This window comes from Schistocerca gregaria, chromosome 7, assembly GCF_023897955.1.
Source record: "Schistocerca gregaria isolate iqSchGreg1 chromosome 7, iqSchGreg1.2, whole genome shotgun sequence".
NCBI lineage: Eukaryota > Metazoa > Arthropoda > Insecta > Orthoptera > Acrididae > Schistocerca > Schistocerca gregaria.
This window is the reverse complement of record NC_064926.1, coordinates 534,285,854-534,297,903: the sequence shown is the minus strand read 5'-3', so window position 1 is coordinate 534,297,903 and position 12,050 is coordinate 534,285,854. Positions and strand designations below refer to the sequence as shown.

The following is a 12,050-nucleotide window of genomic DNA, read 5'->3' as shown; positions in this document are numbered from 1 at the left end:
GTTTATTATTCAGGACGATATAGTGGATTCCGCACGAGGGTGCCGATAGTAGAAACAATCCAAAGAAAAATTCCGAAAACCAAGCGCATCGCGCGAAAGCAGGTTTGCCACAGTGACATTTCTTCGTGTGAATCATACTCGGAAAACAAATGACGTTAACCTCGCTGAAGATTTCACGCCTTGACAATTTCGCGGCAAACCACCCATAACAGATTACTTTACCGAAACCTGACGCTTGCAGTTGATTATGAATCACGATACGCTTTAGGAATTTCACCGGAAACAATTTCCAATACCTTTCTCTTTCATTCATTTTTTAATATTTATTTACTAGGTATACAATTCATAGACAAATAAGGACAACGTTATTTCAGTATAGATTGAAAATGTTAGTGTAATATACGGACGTCGGTAGCCAAATGAGAATCTAAAATAAAAATAATAATCGGTTTACGAAAACGGCGCGCAAAAGCGTGAAGTCGCGACGCTGGCAACTGTCTCACCAATTCGACTGAACTATTTACTCGCTAAAAGGAACACAATGTATACCTCGAAAACTCTGGCAGTAGTTTTCTCAGAAACAGTCGAGTATCTGCGGATACGCACGCCGAAACAAGTGTTTGCTTATTGTGAGCCCTCTTCCACTGAGCAAAATTCCTGGGAACTCTGGCGTTCTCCCCGCCAGACAGAAGCGGCCGCCGCTCGCACCTTGTGGGTGGCGTCGGCGCCGCCCATCTGACAGCCGGGCTGCGGGGCGCCGCTGGCGGGCAGCAGCCAGGCGCGCACGCGGCCGTACACGGTGGCGTGCGGGGGCGGCGACGCCGGCGCCTCCATGACGCGCGGCCGCCCGCCGTCGTCGTCGTCGGGCCCCAGTATCGGCTCCATGGCTCGGCTCGGGTCTGGTCTGCGCGGCGCTGCACGGTGGCACCTAGCGGTGCGCTCGCAACGTATCGACTGCAGGCGGCCTCGCCTCCCCGCCCCGCCCCGCCCCGGCTACACGTCGCACCAACCCCGCCCCCAACACGCCACGGCGCGTGCGCCGCGCCGGACGGGGCTCATGTACGCTGCCGCGGCCCAGGTCACGGCGCGCCGCTCGTCGCCTGGGCTCTTATATACTTCACTCACTCATTCCGCTGGCTCGCTGTCCCAATTCAGCGTATCGCGCAAAAAATTAATCCCAGGAATCATCATCACGCTAATACCGCCTGACGTCGCCTCTAGCCTTTATAATGGCCTCATGTTGTTGTTGTTGTCGTCGTCATCGTCGTCGTCTTCAGTCCTGAGACTGGTTTGATGTAGCTAATTTATGCTGCGCAAGCTCTTTCATCTCCCAGTTCCTACTGCAACCTACATCCTTCCGAATCTGCTTAGTGTATTCATCTCTTGGTCTCCCTCTATGATTTTTACCCTCCACGCTGCCCTCCAATGCTAAATTTGTGATCCCCTGATGCCTCAGAACATGTCCTACCAATCCATCCCTTCTCCTTGTCAAGTTGTGCCACGAACTTCTCTTCTCCCCAATCCTATTCAGTACTTCCTGATTAGTTATGTGATCTATCCACCTAATCTTCAACATTCTTCTGTAGCACCACATTTCGAAAGCTTCTATTCTTTTCTTGTCCAAACTATTTATTGCCCTTGTTTCACTTCCATACATGGCTACACTCCATACAAATACTTTCAGAAACGACTTCCTGACACTTAAATCTATACTCGATGTCAACAAATTTCCCTTCTTCAGAAAAGCTTTCCTTGCCATTCTCAGTCTACATTATATATCCTCTCTACTTCGACCATCTTCAGTTATTTTGCCCCCAAATAACAATACTCCTTTACTACTTTAAGTGTCTCATTTCCTACTCTAATTCCTTCAGCATCCGCCGACTTAATTCGACTACATTCCATTATCCTCGTTTTGCTTTTGTTGATGTTCATCTTATATCCTCCTTTCAAGACACTGTCCATTCCGTTCAACTGCTCGGGCGAACCACAAAGTTTTTATTTCTTCTCCATGGACTTTAATACCTACTCCGAATTTTTCTTTCGTTTCCTTTACTGCTTGCTCAATATACAGATTGAGTAACATCGGGGAGAGGCTACAACCCTGTCTCATTCCCTTCCCAGCCACTGCTTCCCTTACATGCCCCTCAACTCTCGTAACTGCTATCTGGTTTCTGTACAAATTCTAAATAGCCTTTCGCTCCCTGTATTTTACCCCTGCAACCTTTAGAATTTGAAAAAGAGTATTCCAGTCAACATTGTCAAAAGCTTTCTCTAAGTCTACAAATGCTAGAAACGTAGGTTTGCCTTTCCTTAATTTTTCTTCTAAGATAAGTCGTAAGGTCAGTATTGCTTCACGTGTTCCAACATTTCTACGGAATCCAAACTGATCTTCCCCGATGTCGGCTTCTACCAGTTTTTCCATTCGTCTGTAAATAATTCGCGTTAGTATTTTGCAGCCGTGACTTATTAAACTGACAGTTCGGTAATTTTCCCATCTGTCAACACCTACTTTCTTTGGGATTCGAATGACAACTTTGTGGAGAAGAGGGTCCACAAGTCTCTTCAGCTCTGCCATATCCAGCGGCGACCTCTCACTGATGATTAGATCCTGTAGAGTCACCAAATTGCGCGGACGTCACTGCTAACTCTCACGCATCGCTCTAAATGGTGTCAGCATTCTCTACAGGATCTAAGATCCAATGATTTAGCGGTAGAGTCGAGGTGCGACAAGGTTCATCAAACTAAGAAGATATGCGTGCAGCCCTCAGAACAGGCTGTCATCATCTTGGAACACACACGTGTCCTCCTCTGCTTTATTCTCGCTTCTCAACGGTGTCAGAACTTTTATACACGGGGCGTTCAAAAACAAATAAGGCGGAGGCACAATTACAGAAACCAGCACCTGTGTGTTGAAAGTATTGACCCTGGCTGTTGAGAAACTTGTCCCACTGCGACACAAGGCATGAACGGCTGTCTCACAAAATTCCCGGGGCTGCGATGTTAACCAGTTCCGCACGTATAGCTGGACGTCGTCGTCCGAGGTGAATCGTTTGCCCCTCAGAGCCTTTTTAAAGGGACCAAAAATGGCGTAATCACAGGAAGAGAGGTCCGGACTGTATGGAGGGTGGCCGAGAAGCCCCCTTGTGAATTTCCGCAGGGGTGCCGCGACTCTGTTGGCCGTATGAGGCTTGGCACTGCCGAGGAGCAGAATGGCCCCACGGGTGAGATCATCTGGTCGTTTTTATTTGATCGCTTAGCAAAGGGTGGTTGGTCAAGGTTTGCGAGTAACGCTGGGCACTCACTGTTGTCGCGTGCTGCAGGAAGTATATCAGAACGGGGTCACCTCGGTCAAAGTAGAACGTCAGCGTAACCTTTCCTGGGCTCATGTGAACGGCGACTTCCAGCAGTACGTGCGCAACTGGTTAACATCGCAGCCCTGGGAATTTTATGAGACAGCCATTCACCGTCTTGTGTCATAATGGGACAAGTATCTCAACAGCCAGGGTCAAATACTTCTAATACACAGATACTGGTTTCTGTAATTATGCCTCCGGCTCGTTTCTTTTTGAACGCTCCTTATATATGGATTGAAACAATGTTAGGGACAGTTGGTTGCCAGATGCCCTTCGTCACACCACACCATCACGACTCCCCGCCAGGACGAAATCTATGTACGCCAACTGTCTGTGTCTAGTGTAACTCTCGTATCGCAGTGTGATATCATTTTCTAAATGTTTGCGTAGCGTGTATCTGAGCCGGGGTTTGGGAATCAGCCTGGTATTTATCAAGGTAGACGTGGGAAGCCGCCCAAAAACCACGTTCACACTGGTCGGCTCATCAGTTTTCGTCGTTACATCCTGGACACGCTCGCCACCCCAATTCTCGGAAGCGGGGCGCTAACGCATTCGGATATCCGAGCGGCTATTTGGCAGGACCCAGTGTAGTCTATCGCATAACCCTCTTACACATGTAGAGGAAATGGCACCATTTCGTCACCCAAAACCTGAAATATACATCACTGTTATCATGGCGGTAATTTGAATTAGTAGACCCCATGGTACACAACCACCTGTGAAGTTGCAGAGCTGCCATCAGCCTTCACAAACCGAGCATCAGTACAGAAAGTACTGTCACACGGCATATTTCTAGAATCTTGACGGTGTATGTACCATCGTCGTCGTTGTCATCGTCATCATCATCAAATGATTATGTAAATGTCTTGTGTCAGAAATATTTGCTAAGCCCAAATCTAATTGGATTCTACAGATGTGATATCAAGTGGCCGCAAGGGTCAAGAGGACTTCGAATCCCAGCCATTCGACGAACCTTTCATTATGGTGAAGGTAACAGGTTCCGCCTGTTAATTAAAGGAAATCGCTGAAAACCTAAGTATGGAAGCCCGTTGGTGTTGGAAGCGCAATACCCTCTAATAAAAGTACAGTTTCTGACCATTGTGCCAAATAACTTACTAAACAAAAACAACAGCACCGTCAGCGAGGTGTGCCGCTGACTGTCTATAGTACTATTTACACTAAAAACAATAGTAGTCCCATTACATTTCCTCGAGGCACAACCAGTATTATTCTCTTTTCTGTTGAATTTTAGATGTCTGGGATAATGTATTGCGTTCTGAAAATTCAAATACTCTTCGAGTCAATTGTACAACTGAAGACATTTCCCGTAATCGTATGTTGATTATTAGTCGACGATACGGCAGAGCATGGACAGCTTTTCTGATTTCTAGGAAGCTAGGAATCAATTTTGCAAAACTGTGTAAATAAAGAAAGTGGTTTTTGCTGAACTCGTGTTGGTTCTTTAAGGAACTTCTTGTCCTCCTTGAACGTCGTAATATGTCAACTTAAACTCTCGCATCCCGCAACGGGAAAATTTAACGATATTGGCCTGTAATTCCCTACATCCGCTATGGCCCAATTCGTCGGAAAGAAATAACTGTGGCTCCATTATAGTCACGCGCATCCCTCCGCTAAGTACGATATCTACAAGGGCATTCAAAAAGTAATGCAACTCTTTTTTTCTGGAAGCACGTTGTTTTATGCAGGATTCTAATACATGTTTTTCCCCACTCATTTCGCACAAAACCCTATTTTCAACATAACCTCCGTTTACTGGGACGGTCTTACGCCCACTTACTGAGAGGGCCTGTATGCTCACATGGCACCACCGTACTGGTCGACGTCGCAGCCAGCGTCTTGCTGCATCAGTAAACCTTGCCGTAATCCACATACCCTTCATTAGGCCAAAAAGGTGGAAGTCGGAAGGTGCGAAATCCAGGCTGTAGGGCATATGAGGAAGAACACTCTAGTCAGAACTTACGTTCCTCTCGAGTGCCCATACTTTTGTGAGGCCTTGCGTTGTCACGGGAAAGGAGAAGATAGTTTGTGTTTTTGTGGTGACGAACACACTGAAGTAGTTTCTTCAGTTTCCCGAGCACAGCACAATATACTTCAGTGTTGATCGTTGCACCATGAGGGAGGATATCCAACAGAATAATTCTCTCGGAACTCCGAAAGACCGTCGCCATGATTTTACCAAGCTGAAGGCACAGCTTTGAACTTTTTCTTCGGAGGGGAGGTGGTGTGCGCCACTCGATGGATAGTTGATGAAACCATGTCTCATCGCCATGTGAACCCAGCGGCACACATGTTTTTGTACAATGGTGGGCCAGTTGTGCCAACATTTTCAACAGAGACATTCAGTTATGCAGCGACGTGTTTTGCGAGCCATCGATCACCTCAGATGAGAGTGTCTGCACGTTCCAACATTGCACGAGTCACAGCTGTGCGGGGCCGGCCAGCACGCGGGAGAGAGGACAGGTTTGCGCGACCTTATTGCGATGATAACAGACGCCTCGTCCAACGATTCACCAAGCTTTTATTCACTGCCAGGTCTCCGCAGACATTCTGCAAGCGCCTATCGATATCTAGTTTTCCACCCAAATAAATTCAATGACAGCTCTCTACATTTTTTTGTCGATTTTGTGTCTGGTCGTTGCGGACGTTACATGACACATCCGTTAGAGTTCGTTTGTTGATCCTTCAACTCAGATTTTTTATTACAGAGGCCAACCGGCTCTCTGACCGAACACGCTGAGTTACCGTGCCGGCATATCTGGAACGCATCTGCGTTACAGACGCCATTTTGAAGGCTTCGAGTAGCTCCACCACTTACCTGACCTTCATGAAACTACAGGGGTGAAGCAGGAATATTCCACGATATCCCCACAACTAAAGCCCGTATTTTTTTCAACCAAAACTTCCCAAAAAAAAAAGTGTTGCATTACTTATTCAACGCCCCTAGTATATCTATACTACTATACAAAGACAAGTCGTCGTTTAACGTTGTTACCAAAAATCTCGAAAATCTCGTGACCGATTTACTTCAAATTTTTTAAACGGCACACTAATTAACATTCAATCGGACACAAGCTTTTTTTAAAGAACAATATATAGCTTTTCTGTTAAAACCGATTGCGAAAAACGAAATAGTGTGCTGTGCTCCGCTGGGAAATTTACTGTTTTTCCTCAGTCAATTTTAACTACGACACCAGGGCCTTTCAACGATTAAACAAATTGTTTCCCCCCATCGGTATTCTCTCTTGTTATACTGTAAATATTTTAAACAAAAATTGTGTACATAACAGTGAGATGGTTTGTCTTCCTCGCAGTCCGATTTCATAGAAAACAGGAAATTTGTATTTAAAGAGGGGAATATTACGACGTACATCCAATTACGATTCATAATTAGCTATCGCTCAGCAACGCCGGGTTCGCTAGTTGTCGATTAATAATGGGTCGCACAGGGAAAGACGAAATTTTGAAAGTTGTGAAAGTCCTGATGTAGATTATTATTATTATATGCATCAATTACAACAACATATGCAACAGACATTTAAATCAAAAATACACATATGAGCTCTTCGTGTTAACAAAATTTAAAGGGGGAGACTAGACACGAATATCCAAAGACTCAATCCAGTGCAGCGCTTCGTGGGAAGCTTATGCTGACTGTCGATGCCGCGAGGGTAATGGCTGTCAGGGCACTCATTTACAATGTGGCTCATTGTCTGAGTATCATTACAGTCCCCCCATGAACCACGTACCTTGCCGTTGGTAGGGAGGATTGCGTGAATCAGTGATACAGACAGCCGTACCGTAGGTGCAACCACAACGGAGGGGTATCTGTTGAGAGGCCAGACAGTTACAGTTCGGATGATTGACTGGAATCCCTGTTTGTCGACGTTCATTGGCCTTCAAGGTCATGCAATTTGTCGATGTGCTATTTTTTTCTTGTCGGCCATCTCAAAAGCAAAGTACGCACAACTCGCAGGACGACACCAGCTGAACTGAAAACAAGGATTCCAGAGGAAGCTGCTGCAGTTCCGATGGAAATGTTTGAAATACGCCATACAAATTACAGCATACGCTTCCAGGAAGGCGAATTTGATTGGCCATCATCTTATGGACTATATTTTTAGAATGTTTGTTCAGATTCCTAATGACACGTAACTCACAGTTTACTTTCAATAATAAAACTTCTAATTTCATTTCACTTTTGTGGTGGTTCAAATTTCCCCTTTTGCTTTTAGGAGTAAAAAAAAGGAGTTAATTTTGTAATGTATTCAATGTAAACTAATACGAATTCTGTCTGGGCCCGATGCCTCGGCCGCTTTGGGTAATATTGTGTTTCGGCAACGCCAGAGAGCAAATATGAATTTCATTACCTCTCAATCTTCTTTTTGTTTCGACGCTTCCGAATTTTCGGTTGGCAGAACGCCGCTAGCACAGTGAGTACTTTTCTTCTTTGCTGCATCTCATTCGGCGAGAGAACAAATCCAGAAGCTGGTCCGCTAACACCTGACTGTTGCAATTCTCTAAATTCACGACTTCAAAACTTCTGATTTCCTTACTCTTTGAGGGACGGTTCAATCGACTAACTGTGAACTTCCATAGCATTAAGGCCAACAAGCTGAGAAATATCGAGGGTCATAACTTGTGTTTTTAACATCAGTTTCATCATAATTCAACGTCATAAAAGCTTAAGATGTATTCATATGATACTAATATGAAAGTATTACAAAACCTCTGCAAACCTTTGGTACATAGTCGATAGATGTACTGTTTTGTTGATCTGCTGCAGTGACAGGTCTCACTCATTTCCAAAAAGTACAATTTTTCTGTCCAAGATTGATCTGCCGTGGCGATAACAACAAATGAAGGGGTCGACAAAAGACAGTGCTACACCACGTGCGTGTATTTTGCCTTTCTGCATGTTATTTGTTTGGTTACATTCAAAAACAACAATATAAATACATTATGACAAAGCAATATACATTATAGGCAGCATTTTTTGCGGTGTATATGGAACTATTTGTTAACAGCATGTGGTAGTTCGAAAACACAACAGATAAAGCGCTCCGACTAAGGGTGAGCACTTTCTTCAGCCGGCCCCTTCACACCTTCTAGCGGTATGTAGAGTTAAAAGAAAGATTAAACTTGCTATTACAGAGAGGACGTCATTAAATGTGTTACCTTTAATTGTGACACCACGGAATAGTGCTGTACTCAATGTGTGTCAATATAAAAACGGGGAACTACAGTAACGATACATCCATGTTAGAGCACATATTGGCACACTCTTAACATACCTTCCCTATGCCGCGCTGAACGTGATACCGCTACGCGATGTAATTGCACCACTGCCAGAGACGCTGTTAATCAACTGTTCAACTGTGTGTGAAATCTTGTGGGACTTAACTGCTAAGGTCATCATCAGTCCCTAAGGTTACACACTACTTAACATAAATTATCCTAAGGACAAACACACACACCCATGCCGGTTGACTAACCTCCGCCGGGACCAGCGGCGCTGTTAATCGGCGGACCTGAATCAACTCACGGAGTTGCTATCGTTGTGAAATTGTTTTGATAAAGCTCATAAGGCTAGCTTTGAGCCCACGTAACATGATTCGAGACTCAATTCCGAAACAATCACTGCTCTGTAGCAGCGAACTAAACTGGAAACCTACATCGTCAATAATCTCCGTTTAACTTCCGACTTCATTGTTGGTACGTGGTAAACCATATCCACTAAAAGGAAAAAGAACAGTTTTTTGCTATTTTTTTTTACAGATTTTTGCATACACGACGTAAGTTTCCGGTTATTAGCCCGTAGCTGGTCGCCACAGAAATAAGCTGCTAATGCAAAGCAATATATTCACAGTCAATAAAAAATGAATTACTGGGAAGTACATTTACAATTGGTCACAAGTTAACACATTTGGACTGGGCTATCAGTCTAGTTTTTTGCCAGTATTAAGGAGCACAGTATAATTTAAGTCCGTTTATTCAGCAGCTCTTCAGAGTGGTTCTTGTGACAGCTCTTTATCTCCAGTATTTCGACCACGAGAAATCGCTTTATGTAGCCCACCTGCAAAAGTAAACTTTCATTCTCAGTTCAGTTGAGCGCGTTGTCTCCAATCGTTAACGAGATACCGTGTATTTGTGTAATGTTCAGTTTGTCGAAATGAAGGGTATTTCCACACTAGAAGCGAGCGCGCATTGTCATTTTGGGACCGGATAGATCGCCTGGGGGTTGCCGGTGGAACTAGCGCACGCCAAAGCGAAGTTATTCCAACGCTCCACCGCTTTCGTGAGGCAAGAAACATTGAAATTATGCCCCGTAGTCGTCGCCCATGGTTAAAAACACCGCCTGATGAGCGCTGTCTGTCTCTTGGGCACCTCGAGGAGAATCCAGCAGATGGCAAAGTAAATTTTGGAGGAACTACTGTGAGCGCTGTCTCGACCTAGACAGTACGCAACCGTCCTCACACAACCAATACGGTCTCTTGGCGTTTATTCGCCTTATTTACTAATACAACAATTGTGCATTCCGCCTACTGATTTGCAATATGGTCGTATTCTTACTGCGTGACTTTATAGCGTAATTGCAACTAACCTAAGGACATCACACACATCCATGCCCGAGGTATGAATTGGAACCTGCGACCGTAGCGGTCGCTCGGTTCCACTGTAGCGCCTAGAACCGCACGGCCACTCCGGCCGGAAACATGTCAAGAAAGGCTTGTTTGCTTGGCAATCTTCACATTTTCCCTTGAACACACAATTGTAACTGTCAATATTGCATACCATAACTTCCAAAAGGCCTTTATAGTCAACTCTAAGGTTGGCTCCATCTATCATCAACTTTAAGTTCTGAAGACACGAACAAACACAAACCTTATGGGTGCCAGATGCCCCTGCAACAATACAGCATCTTGGTATCAACTCGCAAAACTTTGATCTTCCAGTTTTAATGTCCGGATTTTCTTTTTTAAATTCAGTGAATAGTTCATTTAAATTAAACAATATTAACCTTTTTTCTTTGAATCTTAGAACCATTTTCTTTCACAGAAACACTGTCTTTTTTTGCCAGACATCAAACAGCTGTTATTGTCATCGTCATAACACTTAATAACTTTATTGATTGTTTTCACCTATCAAATTAGACGCACTTTTCGTTTGTAATGTTGGTAAAATTCCCTGGTTTTTACTAATTGCCTTGTTAACTTAACAAGAATTTCTGACACATTAATTTCATCACTTACTTTTGCCCGACTCCAAGAATTCGGCAGTAAACTGATAATCTTAATTTTATCCTCTTTGTTTGAAGTACTGAATTTAGTTTTAGTTTTTCTATCAAATCATCATATGCAGTTAGTGAAGTTTTAGAACTTCCATCTCTTTTAGTACAAATTGTATTTTGAAACGAAACTTCCAATTTTTTTGACTGTAGCTGCCACTTTCTCAATTTTTGTATTAAAAGCACTTGGTCTTTTATCTTGACTCAGTTTTCTAATTTTACTACCAGGCGAGATACCCAGGAATTCACAAGCTGTATCTACTTTTTTTAATGGTTTCTGATAAGTCACAAAATTCTGTTATCTGAGGCTTCACTATCCTTTCTCTTGTGAATTACAAATATCTTAGAATAACATGCTCGACACAATACACAATGATTTTCCTGGAATGAGACTGACAAAAGGGCTTTTATTTTTAGAATAATGATCAAATGTTATTTCTCGCAGACCATTTGTTATATGTTACTTATGTTTCTCAAAAGTGTCCAAGCAAGACTGACCTAAAAGGTGATGAAATTTTTTTAAGTATTTCATTTCATGGAACTTTCATGTTGATTTGACCTCTGGGCCGACTCTTTAAGTAAAACATCACTTTTTCTTCTTCACTGTAATCTTCAATTAAAGTAATGTCTTTAGGATATACTCCATGCACACTTTTACGGCAGGGTTCACTAATAACACCAACAGAACACTGAGACACCATTTCTCAACTGCAATCTTCAAGAACTTCTAGCCAAATAAGTGTGAGTAGACAATTGTTGATGTAAGGGGGAAAACAACAATCAGACTTGTATAGGCTTGCAAATGCTATTGTTAGCCTGCTGAAACAATTACCACAGCATTGTTTAGACAAATAATCATTAGCTATTGTAATGTGTGTTACATTATGCGATTGGTATACTTAATTTGATTAGCCAACCAGATATCGCAGATGTTAAAAAAGGTATTTTGAGTCATGTTTGTAATCTTTCTTCCATAACTTCCAATTGAATCTCAAAGTTGAAATTTACACTGAAGTTTGATATCATAAAGGTCTATTAACTGTGAAATTTTCAGATTTTTATCTGATCTCCCAACAAAGTTATTGCGAGCCACAAAATGGAAAAATTAAAAATCCATTTTTAAAATAGTATATTTTTTAAAGTGTACCAGCAGAAAAAATGTTAAAGCTGAGAAGTTAATCTTACTTTGGAAAACTACTATTCAAAAAATGAGTTTTTTAATTTGTGGCTGATAACTTTGAACTATAAAAATATATTAAGGAATACATTCAGCTAACAGATAATGATGTTAATTTGTAAAAAATGTAGATGCTTGCAAATACGAAAAAACGCATGTGGCATGGAACAAATATGGCCGCCATTTCAAAATAATAAGCAATAATTTAAAA

The 12,050-nt window shown here is 42.9% G+C and overlaps 1 protein-coding gene across 5 annotated transcripts in view; it reads right to left on the bottom strand.

The window, feature by feature from the left end:
- LOC126282028 (myotubularin-related protein 6) overlaps window positions 1–12,050 on the bottom strand; it is a 428,326-nt gene that overhangs the window by 387,552 nt on the left and 28,724 nt on the right. The window contains exon 1 of one of the 5 annotated variants that reach the window (XM_049981430.1): window positions 709–952. The exons of the other annotated variants lie outside the window; for them this stretch is intronic. Within the exon in view, the coding sequence (XP_049837387.1) occupies window positions 709–885 (177 nt within the window). The 5' untranslated portion in view covers window positions 886–952. Of the gene's footprint in view, window positions 1–708; window positions 953–12,050 lie in introns of those variants that run through there. 5 annotated transcript variants of the gene reach the window in all.